Source organism: Hippichthys cyanospilos, chromosome 12 (genome assembly GCF_059441005.1).
Source record: "Hippichthys cyanospilos isolate Australia breed blue-spotted pipefish chromosome 12, RoL_Hcya_1.0, whole genome shotgun sequence".
Lineage (NCBI taxonomy): Eukaryota > Metazoa > Chordata > Actinopteri > Syngnathiformes > Syngnathidae > Hippichthys > Hippichthys cyanospilos.
The window spans coordinates 251902-264583 of record NC_142380.1 but is presented as its reverse complement, the minus strand read 5'-3'; the positions used below and the strand labels follow the sequence as shown (position 1 = coordinate 264583).

General features: G+C 56.3%; 2 protein-coding genes across 2 annotated transcripts; both read left to right on the top strand.

The window, feature by feature from the left end:
- Nucleotides 1-3163: 3163 nt before the first annotated feature.
- On the top strand, nucleotides 3164-9033 carry LOC148414226 (serotransferrin-like). Its single transcript, XM_088429361.1, has 17 exons — nucleotides 3164-3297; nucleotides 3827-3978; nucleotides 4375-4477; nucleotides 4552-4743; nucleotides 4827-4956; nucleotides 5310-5365; nucleotides 5666-5829; nucleotides 6154-6316; nucleotides 6377-6537; nucleotides 6949-7045; nucleotides 7128-7148; nucleotides 7318-7479; nucleotides 7608-7758; nucleotides 8176-8243; nucleotides 8308-8492; nucleotides 8562-8754; nucleotides 8815-9033. The coding sequence occupies exons 1-17, from the start codon at nucleotides 3165-3167 to the stop codon at nucleotides 8850-8852; spliced, it is 2169 nt and encodes a 722-aa protein (XP_088285487.1). The 5' UTR covers nucleotide 3164; the 3' UTR covers nucleotides 8853-9033.
- Nucleotides 9034-9189: 156 nt separating this feature from the next.
- On the top strand, nucleotides 9190-12481 carry LOC148414225 (serotransferrin-like). Its single transcript, XM_088429364.1, has 11 exons — nucleotides 9190-10075; nucleotides 10210-10363; nucleotides 10447-10595; nucleotides 10751-10847; nucleotides 10912-10932; nucleotides 11029-11193; nucleotides 11490-11610; nucleotides 11682-11749; nucleotides 11820-12001; nucleotides 12074-12266; nucleotides 12351-12481. Exons 1-11 carry the CDS (start codon nucleotides 9797-9799, stop codon nucleotides 12389-12391), a joined length of 1470 nt encoding a protein of 489 aa, XP_088285490.1. The 5' UTR covers nucleotides 9190-9796; the 3' UTR covers nucleotides 12392-12481.
- Nucleotides 12482-12682: the final 201 nt, after the last annotated feature.

The following is a 12682-nucleotide window of genomic DNA, read 5'->3' as shown; positions in this document are numbered from 1 at the left end:
GTTTGCTTTCTGAGTGAACAAAAGGTGACGGAGGCCAAAGGAGACCGCCCGCTAGCGACACCCTGGAAATGCCACAAACATTTGAAAGCGGAGCTCGGGGCGCGTCCAAAACGCTTATTTGCTTCCTTCCGCGTTAGATTGCCCGAAGCGCAGACCTAACGGAAACGCCGGATACCGAAGTCAAGGCGCCCCTGTCCCCATGCCGGACGGGACAAAATCGTCGGGCGAACCCTGCCGGAACGCCCGAGCTCCCTTTTCAATTTAATCGGAGGCGGGAGCGGGGACGGGACGGGACGGGACGGGTCGGCCGCCGCCTTCCCGGTTAAGAGGGTGTGTTCCCTCATGCGAGTACCATGACGGACAAAATAATAGTCACCCTTATTTTGCTCCGTATTCAAATGGGCGCGTTTGGTCGACGTGTCCGTTTATTTATTTTTTCAACGAGCGGTATAAAAATCGGGGCTCAAGACTTACAAATAATAATACTAAACCGAATCAAAGTCAATAATAATGACGTTCACGAGACGCGGCAAAAACTTGGCACGCGGGGCAACAACCAACGAAAAACGTAAGCCCGCTTAGAGCCAAGTCATCAAGCAGCGCTCAAATTGTCCTTTTTGGTCGTTTCAAAGCCGATGTATTTGCATTTTTCGGACGTTTCAAAACGGGTCTGGATTGACAGCCGGGATCGGGTGAGAAACTCAACTGATGAATCCGGAATATTAGGGGGAGAAAAGCCGTCGTCGTGTGGGAAACGCTGCGGCAGGACGACAAAAGGTCGATATCGCCGAGCGGCGGCTTACTCGGTCGCGGCGGCCAACGTGGCCGTCGGAAGTCCGTCGCGCGGCCCCGGCGAGCGCGTCGTGCTGGCAAAAACCATCGCGGCGCATCGGCCAAAAGCGAAGGAGAAAACCGACGGCCGCATAGGCGGGAAGCGGGTTCCGCGCCACCCGTTGCATAAGAGGGCGCCGACCCCGCTTTGGGGTTCACCTTTTGGCCGCTTCTCCAAACCGTGTCAATGAAAGTTAATGTGTCACCTTTTACACAAGAGCGGGGGCTGTGCGAGGGCGCGCTTTTTGCCGCCGATTCGATGGCGTTTCTCATCCGTTTTCTGGCTGGAGCGGGATGGACCGCTTGCATTCAAAAGACGATTCAAGAGTGACTTCCGGGCGCCGTCACGAGGGGCGTTCCGTATGAGCCCGCGCGGCGTCGTGACCCCGGGGATGAAGCTGCGTTTAGCCTCGCCAAGTGTCATCGCGATAAAAAAAGGATTTTGACGCTTCTTTTCTGTTTTAGGGTTACCCGTAGCCTGTGCAAACCTTGTCAAAAAGTAGAGAGCGGTTGTTAAAAGTCGGTTAATGCTACAGCGTTCGATGTTAATGTTCAAGGGATACGGTTCGGAGTACAAGGTGGACCCCCGCCGCGCCAAACCGATCCGGGACGCTAAGGCCAAACCCTCGTAGAACATGGTGCTCCGCGGCGCGGTCGGAAAGAAAGGGAAGAAAAAAAAGCCCGACGCGTCTCGAATGTTGGTCCGGAGTTTGGGGACGGCCGATGCGGACCATCTGATGAGGGGGACCCGCCGCGACGTCGAACGGATCCCTAGTTAACTATAGCTAATCCAACTATAAGCACGTGATGTTATTTTCCTCGGAGTTTCCCCAGATTTCAAAACGGAGATAAAACGGCAGTCACTTTGGAAGAGATAAGATTTTTTGTGGGAAAGCGCCCGAACCGAAGGCGCGAGTCACCCTCGACCTTTACGCTCGCTCGTGTCGGTCGTCGAGTAGCGTCGGGCCGAAGCGCCCAGGAGTTGCTTTCGGGCGTTTGCCAAGTTGGTTTGAAGTGGGGAAATGCTGAAATCCTTCACTGGGAACCTTTTCAGGCTGCGGATGGCTGGAGGCAGCCAAGAGACAGAAGGGGGCCAGAGGGTGGAATTCGGACCCGTTATCAGTACGCGGGCCCCATCGATCTCCCAGCCAAAGGGACGGGGAAGAAGACGCTTTTGGAGGTTTCCCAATACCGCCCTCGGCCAACGTCGACGGGAATTCCGAAGGGCCGGAAAGTCGGCCCTCGCTCGCCGCGGGGCCGCGGGGCCCCGGTCGGACGCCGGGCCCCCCCCCGCGAGCCATTTCTCCAAACCCGGCCCGACGATCTCCGTTCGGGCCGCGGCCATATGGAAAGCGGTCGGGCAAAAATGTTTCTTTCCGACGGAAAGGCTCGGCGGAATCTTTTCACGAACTCGCGAAAGGGCCGCTGCCTTTTTTGGAACGTGAGCCCGTCTTTGAATGGACCGGCCCTTTTGTTCAACGCGCGGCGGCGTATCGCCGGGAAGCTTTCCAAACCGAGTGGACGGACGCCTTAAGCGCGGGGCGCTTTTGTCGAGCCTTTTTTGGGAATGGCTTGGGAAAACCCAGCGGTATTGCGAAAGGGTTCGGGTGATTTTCCAATATTTGTTCACGGAAAACAATGTCGGCGCGGTAAACGCGGCCATTTGTAACACGGCCTGTCAGCGGTTGACCTCATTAGGGCGGAACAACACAAAGCTCTGTTTGATATCGTCTTATCTGCGCGCAACGTGACTTTTCGTCACCCCTTATTCCGCTATTTTTTTCTATATCGTTTACCTGCAGCATCCACTTCAAGCCGTGGGCCTGGAAGGGGCCCCCCTCCTTCTGAAAGTTTCTGATTTTCCCCAAATCGGGCTTTTGGCCTTTTTCCTTCCCCTTGTGAGAGCTTTGACAGGGGATGCTGTTGTGCAGCTGTCTGGAAGACGTCTCCACGTGACCGCTTGTTATCTGCGAAGCCCTTTGAGACTTCGGTGATTCGGGGCTATACAAATCAAATTTGACTGATTGATTGTTTGATCTTTTGTGATGATTTTTCTACACCGAATCTGGCACGTCCAGCTGCAATCTCATCGAGCCGTCGAAACCGTTGTAGATGTTTTAATCATCTGCTGGGGAAGGGAAAAAAAAAAAAAAAAAAAAGTTTTCCTTGTATTTTCTAATGTTTTCCTGGTTTTTCTAGTATTATAGCGTCGAAAGGTGAAAGGAATGTCCGCGGTTTGTAACGTAACGCCATAGGGCTAGAAAGCAACAAGCCAACGAAGAGCGAAGTCGTGTCCGAAGTGAGCAAAGGTGCGCGCGTGCGCAAAGCGATCGATGCGCTCCTCCCCCGCCGGTCTGGCGACTAGAAAAGGACGCCGCCGGCGCGAGTGCAGCTCACTCCGCCGAGCCATCATGAAGCGTCTCTCGCCGCCCGCGCGCCCCGCACTGCTGCTGCTCAGCTGCTTGGGTAAAAGTCACGCCGTTTTACTCACTAGCCTTCGTGCGCCCTGACCGATTTCGATCCGTCACCGCGACGCCGGAGCGATTTGGCGCTCTGGTGCTTCGCAAAAAGTCTCGCGCCCGCCTTTTATATATTTATATGTTATATTTGAATCGCGAAACCCTCATCGTCAATGGCTTGACAACGTAGGTGTCGACCTCCGGTCCTCGAGGCGTCCCGCATGTTTTCGAACCTCCTTTCTCAAACGCACTCGATTCGAATGATTCGGCTGGTTTCCGAGCTCCCGCGGAGCTCCCGCGGAGCTCGCTAATGGTTCCAAGCATGCGCGTCGGCGTGAGAAGAAGGGAAAACCCGCGGGAGGGCGACCGGAGTTCCGCACCTACGCTTCGGGCTCGAGGAAATGGTCACGTAACAAGATTTCATTTCCGACCGCTTCTACGTCCACGCGCGGCCAATTCTTTCGAAGGGTTGACGAGAACGGAAAACCGCCGTACGTCGAGCGCCGCGTGATCCGCGGTCGGCTCAACTTTTGCAGCGGCCGCGGCGCTGTCGGCGCCCGTCGAGCACGTCAGGTGGTGCGTCAAGTCGGACAAGGAGCAGCAGAAATGTCTGGCCCTGGCCGCCAAGGCGCCCGTCTTCACCTGCGTCCACAAAGCCAACTCTTTGGAATGCATCCAAGCCGTTCACGTGAGTCTTCGTCTTTCCGCGCGCCGTTTGGCGTTGCGGCCGCTTTCGCCTCGGGTGCCGCGGGCGAGCGTCCTCCTCTTTTAAAACGCTCGTAACGACGACGGAGGGAAGCTGACGCCGCTTTTGTTTTTGCTCCGTTTTTGCCGCCGCGGCTCATAGTCCGGAGAATTTCCTTCCCTGCCGCTGATTTGAGAACCGACGGGCTCGTTGCTCTTAGTCGGGAAAATTTCCTTCCCTGCCGCCGAATTGAGAACCGACGGGCTCGTTGCTCACAGTCCGGAGAATTTCCTTCCCTGCCGCTGAATTGAGAACCGACGGGCTCGTTGCTCAAGGTCCCCCGTCGGAATCCCGCGCGCCGGCGGCGGCGTGACCTCTTTCCTTTTTCTCCTCGCGCAGGAGGGTACAGCGGATGCGATCACGCTGGACGGGGGAGACATCTACACGGCCGGACTGGAGAACTACAGACTCCGTCCCATTATCGCCGAAGACTACGGCGCCTGTGAGTCAGTCGACCGGCGCCGGCCGCCAAGTCGGAGGCGGCGTAACCTTCTCCCTCTCTCTTTGCTCGCCCAGCGTCGGACAGCTGCTACTACGCCGTGGCCGTGGTCAAGAAGGGCTCCGGGTTCGGCCTCAGAGACCTGGAAGGGAAAAGATCCTGCCACACCGGCCTGGGAAAATCCGCCGGCTGGAACATCCCCGTGGGAACGCTTATCGGTTTGGACGTGCTGAAGTGGGGGGGCGTCGAGGAGGAATCCGTGGAGGCCGGTGAGCGGCGTCCGCGCCGAGCGACCGCGTCCGCCGCCCCCCCTCACCCCTCTTTTTCTTTTGGCTTTTTTTCCGCCCCGTAGCGGTGGGTAAGTTCTTCTCCCAGAGCTGCGCTCCTGGAGCGGAAAAGGCTTCGCAACTGTGCAAAGGCTGCAAGGGCGACTGCTCGAGGTCTCACAACGAACCTTACTATGACTACGCCGGCGCCTTCCAGTAAGTCCCTCCGTCCCGTAATTTCACCCCGTCGTTCTTCGGCTCGGCTTTTGCAGTTTTTTAGTGCCCTCGGTAAATCGCGGCACAAAAAGCCTCGCTCCGTACGGCTTCTCCGGCGCGCGAGTTCACGGGCCGAAAATAAACGCGGTCGAACCGGACGCGTTGCCTCATCGTGGGATGGATGGCTGGCTGGCTTTTAAATTGTCATCTTAACCGAAAGGAAAAAAAATCCCCGTTGTCTAATTTCAACAAAGTACGCCCTTATTCCAAAACGGCCTGAATCAGAGTAGCGGCAGGTGCGCGCGGCGGGCAGGCGGCTTCTGCTTTTCCAATCTCACGCAATATTTTTCTAGGTGCCTGGTCGAAGATCACGGAGATGTGGCGTTCGTTAAGCATCTGACCGTACCCGGTGAGTTCCTTTCCGCGTACCGAACCCTGTCCCGGATCGCCTACGACGAGCGATGCGGAGCGCGGGTGCGGGACTCCGGTCCCGGGACTCCGGTCCCGGGGGGCGGCTACCCCGCCGGTTTCGCCTTTCCCGCGCCGCGAGCCCGTTGGCTCGATCCCGCTCGTTCGGGTCGGGAGCGCGGGAAAACCGGCGGGACGGCGTCCCTCCGGGACCGGGCTCGAGTCCCGAAGCCGGCTCGGCGCCGCTTTTCTCGCTCGCTAGCAAAATGTTAACGGGCGCGAACGGGACCTCCCCTTCCAGACGACGCGAAGGCGGGCTACGAGCTGCTGTGCTTGGACAACGGCAGGGCGCCCGTCGACAACTACGAGAAATGCCACCTGGCCCGGGTACCCGCTCACGCCGTGGTCACCCGCAAAGACCCGCAGCTGGCGGAGCTGATCTGGAACAGCCTGGACTCGGTGCAGGTAGGACGTACACTTCTTTGACCTTCGTGCCCGTTTGGGGCTTTTGCTTTTTTTCCCCCAAAACGCCTCCGCCGTCCGTAGGTCCTCTCTTGCTATCTCTTGGTAGTGAAATTATTAGCCTTACCTACGTCACGCCAACCCGTCGTGCGTACGCCGGCGGTAGAACAACGAATTGTCTGGTCCCCGATTGTTCCGACCGTCCATCTTGTCGAGGCCGCGGCCCGCCAAGGAAAGCGCGGCGTAGGGACGGAAGCCGGCAAATCCCGGAAAAGCCATTCCCTTCGCCGAGCCTGACTCTCCCCCCTTTTTTTTTATCCCCCAAAGAAAAAACAGGACTTCAAGCTGTTCTCTTCGGAAGACTACGCGCCCGCCAAGAATCTGATGTTCAAGGACTCCACTAAAAATTTGGTCAGGTTGCCCAACAGCACGGACTCCTTCCTGTATCTGGGCGCCAGATACATGGGCATCGTGCGCTCCCTCAACAAAGGTAAGAAGCGCCGGCCGCCGGGCCTGGCGCCTCCAAAGCCTTCCGCCGGCTTCCTTTCAGAGGTCACCGCCGCCAAATCGGACGCCATCACCTGGTGCGCCGTGGGCCACGGCCAGACCAAGAAATGCAACGCGTGGAGCACCGTCAGCATGGCGGACGGCGAAAACAAAATCCTGTGCCAGACTGCCCCTTCTGTGGACGAGTGCCTGAAGATGATCATAGTAAGATGAGCCACGTCTTCGCCGGCGCGCCCCACTTTAAAACTTTTTTTATTCGCCTGATTTACTGTTCTTTTTTGGAATACTTTCAGCATAATACGTTCCCGTTGCCATCAGCATCATACATTTGAAGTTGTTTTTTTTTTTCTGTACCGTTCTTTACGTGATATATTTTGATTACGATGCGCTAATGTCATTCTGACATGTATTTGTCAGCGTTTTGGATGCGTTTTTCTCACGCCGTAGTCTTCGCCGAAGGGGCTCAGGTGCGTTTCGGGGGGCCGTCAAAAGGGGCCCTACCTACGAAAGTTCCAAAACGACTTTTCGTTTCGTAGGCGGAACACGCATCCGAAAGCGTCGAGTGAAGACGGGTTAGGGTTAGGGTTTTTATTTTTCCTTTAATTTTTCCTTTAGCGCAAGGAGGCCGACGCGGTGGCGGTGGACGGGGGAGAGGTGTACACGGCGGGCCAGTGCAGTCTGGTCCCGGCGATGGTGGAGCAGTACGAGCAAGGTGCCCGTGGGGATTTCGTAACCCTAACCCGCGTCCCGTACCTTAAATGAACTTCGCTCCCAACCCCGTTTCCTCTCCGCAGGCTTTTGCGGCCAGCCTGGAGGTAAAGGATGGGTTTGGCGTCCCCGTCGGCTTCTCGGGCGACCCCGGTAGAATTCGGACCGGGACTAGCCGTCGGGAGGGCGCGGAAGCGGTGGAATGGGATGGTGCGGTGGCCAAGGTTTCTTTCTTTACTAAGTGGACTCACAAGTTTTGCGTGCGCGCGCGCGCAGCGGCCTCCTCCTATTACGCCGTGGCCGTGGTGAAGAAGGGTTCCGGGGTGACCTGGGCCAACCTGCGGGGGAGGAGGTCCTGCCACACGGGCTTCGGCAGAACGGCGGGCTGGAACATTCCCATGGGCAGAATCCACAAGCAGACCGGAGACTGCGATTTTAGTAAGCGCGCTTTGGGGGGCGGTCATGACCGGGGTCGCAACAACGGGGTGAAACTTTATGAACGGGGGAAAGGCCGGCCTTTTCAAAGTAAGGCGTCCCAAGCCGGAAATGACGCCATGTTTCCTCAGCAAAGTTCTTCAGCAGCGGCTGTGCCCCCGGATCTCCGGCCGACTCTCCCTTCTGCGCTCAGTGTGCGGGCGCCGGCAAAAGCGTCAACGATAAAGCAAAGTGCCAAGCCAGCCCGGACGAGAAATACTACGGCTACGCCGGGGCCTTCAGGTGACCGCCGCCCGCCGCTCCGGAGAAGAACTCGTTCCGCAAACGCCGGACGGGGCGCGCTGCGGTTTTGCCGTACGTCCGGGGCGCGCTCCGGCTTTGCCGTACGTCCGGGGCGCGTTCCGGCTTCTCGCCCGCGTTTCCGTAACGGGCCCGGCTATAGCCGGACAGAAGGAAGCAAATACAGGGTACAAAAGCGCGTCGGCGCCGGAGCCGCCGCTCCTCGGACGGTGGAGGGGGGGAAAAAAAAAAATCTCATTTTGAAGTTACCGTTTTTAGGGGGGAAAAAAACGTTCTTAAGACGCACCCGTACCTTTGGCCTTCGTTTTTGGGGAAGGGGGCATCTTCCATTTGGGCCGTTACGGTAAGTTTTGAAACGTCGCCCTTGTCCCGGTGGAAACCTTCTTCTTTTTTCCCCAGATGTCTGGTTGAGGACGCCGGCGACGTGGCCTTCGTCAAGCACACCACCGTGGCGGAAAACAGCGACGGTAACGGGACTCTCGGCCCGCGCCGACCGGCGGCGCGCGGGGCTGAAATTTGCGCTCCGTGCAGGCAACGCGCCCGCTTGGGCCCCCAACCTCTCCGGCGGCGACTTTGAGCTGATTTGCCCAAACAAGGAGCTTCCCGTACCGGTCACGGAATTCCAAGCCTGCAACCTGGCCGCCACGCCGGCGCACGCCGTCGTGACCCGCCCCGAAACCCGCAAAGACGTGGTCAGGATTCTTCGGGATCAGCAGGTGGGAAATAAAGGGCGGTCCTCGCCGAGAGCTGGAAACCGGAGGCCGACGTCGGGTTTCTCCTCCCAGGCCCTGTTCGGCAGAGACGGGAGCGATCCCAGTTTCAGACTGTTTGAGTCGGGCGACGAGAAGAACCTCCTTTTCAAAGACTCCACCAAGTGTCTCCAGGAGGTGCCGAGCGGAACGGATTACAAGGGCTTCTTGGGACCGGATTACATGGCCGCCATGGTCTCGCTGAGGCAGTGCGGCGACACCGCTCCAGGTTCGGACTTTTCTTTCGCCGCCTCATAAAATGCGTCCGCTTGCTCTTTTTCCTCCACAGATCTGGAGAAGCTTTGCAGATCCCACGCCTGCCACTGAGGAAAAGAAAGAGGGCTCCGCGCGCGACGATGCTGCCGTTTTGCCTCTGATGGCAGCGGCCCGTTGGGAATCGACGCATCCTTACGCAAATGACTATTCCGGGCGCTTGGCAAACTGTTCTGGTACCCTTGTTTCTCTAACGTGTACCTCCATGTATCAAATTAAAGCCTTTTCAAAGCCTTGTGGACTTTTTGCGCTAACTCATTGGCGGGAAAGACATTGTTACCTCTCCTTCAAGATAATGACTTTTTTTTTGACAGACTCTGCTCGGAATAGAGTGAGCTCGACCCTCTCCAGCGGATGATGAAAGCCCGTATTCCTTCCGAATACGAGCCTTCTGACATTTCCCAGCGCTTGCCGCAGCCTGACGCGCAAGATGCCGCGTACATCAAAACTTCCGTTCCAAATTTTGGACCACATAAAACCATTACGATGAAAACATTTGAGATACTATTTGAAGGATGTATTACTTTGATTCTCCTTCGATTTTTGCACCACCACGCCGAGCGGGACTCAAACTATGTCGGCCGGCAGACATTTTTTTTCTTGGCATGTGTGGCAGTAGGTGGCGGTAGAGACCAACGAATGGATTTGGAATGAATCGATTCGGTTTAGAGCACGCTCCCGGTCGGGGAGGGGCGGACACGTGAGCGCCAATGTCTGACAGATGGACCGACTTTGCCGGCGTGACGTCATCTTCATTCGGATGCAAAGACGCGGAAGGATGGATGGATATTTTGCTATTTTTTCCCATTTCTTTTAAGTTTGGTTCCGCTTCATTTTTGTGAACGAAGGTCTGCATCTATTTTAATCCGGTGGGTTTTTTTGCCCTTGTTTTGTTGTAAGTTTATTTCCATTTTGTTTTTGTGATCGCGTCTCCTTTTTTTCTCAGCGTTTCTGAACGTTTTTGCATTCTTTTGTTTATGGTGGTTTCGTCTGTTTGAATGTGTAGAATTGTGCCAGGCGCGGCGCGGCACGACAAGGGCCGAATATGGGCATGCTGCTCGAGCGGCCTTCCCTTTTCATCCAATCAGATTTTTGCGGCACCTGTAGCCAATTCAAGCGAGAAGGCCGACTACCAGCTGCTGTGCTTGGACAACACCAGGGCGCCCGTCGACAAGTACCGGGAATGCCACCTGGCCGGGGTGCCGGCTCACGCCGTGGTCACCCGCAAAGACCCGCGGCTGGCGGACTTGATCTGGAATAGCCTCAATTCACTGCGGGTAGGATACGCAGCCATCCGGCCGACTTCTTTGCCGCCGTTGACTAACGCTCGCCTAATACAAGCCGGGTGACAAAGGCTAAACGGCGTCCCTCGAGCTTTCCCTTTCCAGTAACCTTGGAATACTTGGAACAGGGCTTTGAGCTCTTCTCGTCGGAAGCGTACGCACCCGCCGAGAATCTGATGTTCAAAGACTCCACTAAAAAACTGCTCCGGTTACCCGCGAACACGGACGCCTTCCTGTATCTGGGCGCCGGCTACTTGAGCGCGGTGCGCTCTCTGAACGAAGGTAACGAACGAACCAAGGAAGGAAGGAAGGAAGGCGCGCCCGTCGACGGGCGGCGCCGAGACGGTGGCCCGACTTCCTTTCAGAGGACACTACAGTGGAGTTGGACAGCATCACGTGGTGCGCCGCGGGCCCGACGGAGACTCTGAAATGTGACCAATGGAGCAGGAACTCTGAAGACAAAATGATGTGCCAGACCGCTCCGACGGCGGAAGAATGCATAAAGACGATCGTGGTAAATGTAGCCGTGCGGAGCTTTTGCAGGGCGCCTAAGCTACTCGGCCGCTGTCTGAGGAGGTTTAAAGCGGTTCTGCGGAGCAGCCCGACTTTTTTTTTTTTTTTTGTCATGGGCTAACGGTGCTCTGCTTGGAATGAAAAACTTGTTTTCAGCGCAAAGAGGCTGATGCCATGGCAGTGGACGGAGGAGAGGTTTACACGGCCGGCCGCTGCGGTCTGCTTCCAGTCATGGTGGAGCAGTACGACGAAGGTGAAGGGCGACGGCGCTTTTTGTTTCGACATGAAATAGCACTAAATGATGCGCTTTTCCACAGCCAAGTGCAACAGGACCGGAGGTAGTTCATTATTTTTCCCCATCGTGTCCTTGACCTCAATTAAGCAGATGCATATTTACTCTCAACTGAATTTCCAATGTTTGTTTATTTTCCAAGCCTCAGCCTCCTCCTATTACGCCGTGGCGGTGGTGAAGAAGGGTTCCGGAGTAACCTGGGCAAACCTGAAGGGGAAGAGGTCCTGCCACACGGGCTACGGCAGAACCGCCGGCTGGAACATTCCCATGGGCAGAATCTACAAGGAGACCGGCCATTGCGACTTCAGTAAGTTCCGCTCATTTTGGGAAAGCAAAGAATTGGCCTTTACCGTACGCTTAGGACCGCTAGAGAAGAGAGCTGTTGGGCTAGGATCAGACCTGAAATGATCGAAGGCCCCCCGAGAAACCGAGACTCGGTTGCTCCGTTTACTAAATCCGATGCCTTTCTCCACATTTGGAAATGAGAAACTGGACCGTTGACCTTGCGCCGCGATCGCATTTAGAATCAGGACTGAAGTTCAAATTTGTGTCCCGAAATCCCGACGCTACCTTAAGTAAATGACGTCATTGCCATTTCCTTAGCAAAGTTCTTCAGAGGCGGCCGCGCCCCCGGATCTCCGGCCGACTCCCCGTTCTGCGCCGGCAAAGCAAAGTGCCGGGCCGGTTCGGAAGAGAGATACTACGGCTACGCCGGTGCATTCAGGCAAAGTCTCCAGTGCGCCGTTTGGCTTTGGGAGCGGAGCCGCAGTTCCGTTTTGAGCGTTCCTTCTTCAGGTGTCTTGTGGAGGGTGCCGGAGACGTGGCCTTTATCAAACACACCACCGTCGCGGAAAACTCCGATGGTAAGGCGCTAGCGGGGAGCCGCTCACGAGTCCCGCCGGCTGACAAGCGTCCCCGTTGCCATCGTTGCAGGCGAGGGTCCGGCGTGGGCCTCCGACGTCTCCGGCGCCGACTATGAGCTGATTTGCCCCGCCGCGGGTCCCGCGCCCGTGGCGGATTTCCGAGCTTGCCACCTCGGAGTGGCCCCGCCGCACGCCGTGATAACGCGTCCCGAAACCCGCAAAGATGTCGTCGGATTTCTTCGGGCCCAGCAGGCGGGATGTCGCGATGTCGCCGGTCGCCGAGGTTGAAGCCTGACTGCCTTTGTTTTCCCTCTTTCTCTCCAGGCTCTGTTTGGCAGAGGTGGTAGCCATCCTGGCTTCAAACTGTTTCAGTCCGCCGACAAGAAGAACCTCCTTTTCAAAGACTCCACAAAGTGTCTCCAGGAGGTGCCGAGCGGAACGGATTACAAAAGCTTCTTGGGACCGGATTACGTAGATGCCCTGACTTCGCTGAGGCGATGCGGCGACGCCGCTCCAGGTTTTGGATTTTGTTTTTGGCTCAATTTGGCTTTTTTTTTTTTTTCCCCTCCCCCACCAAATCGACTACGTTTTTCTTCCGCAGATCTGAAGACTCTGTGTGCTTTCGACGCGTGTCAAATCTGAAAATGCCTCTTCTTGCTACGTCGTCCCGACGGCCGATTTATACTTCCGGAATGTGTACAACTTGGAATAAAAGCCTGGCCCAATCTAAAATCTGACCTGTTGTTTCTATCCACCATCATGTAAACTGACGGCTTGATGAAAGTTGGACTTTTGAGTGTGCTAGCTTAGGGTTTTTGTTTTTTTTTGGTTTTTTCCCCCCCTAAGTTCTTACATGGAAAAGTTTGTTTTGGCACAGGTCTGAGCATATTACAAAACTGGACCTTGTAATACTATTGGCTGCAGCGTCATTTT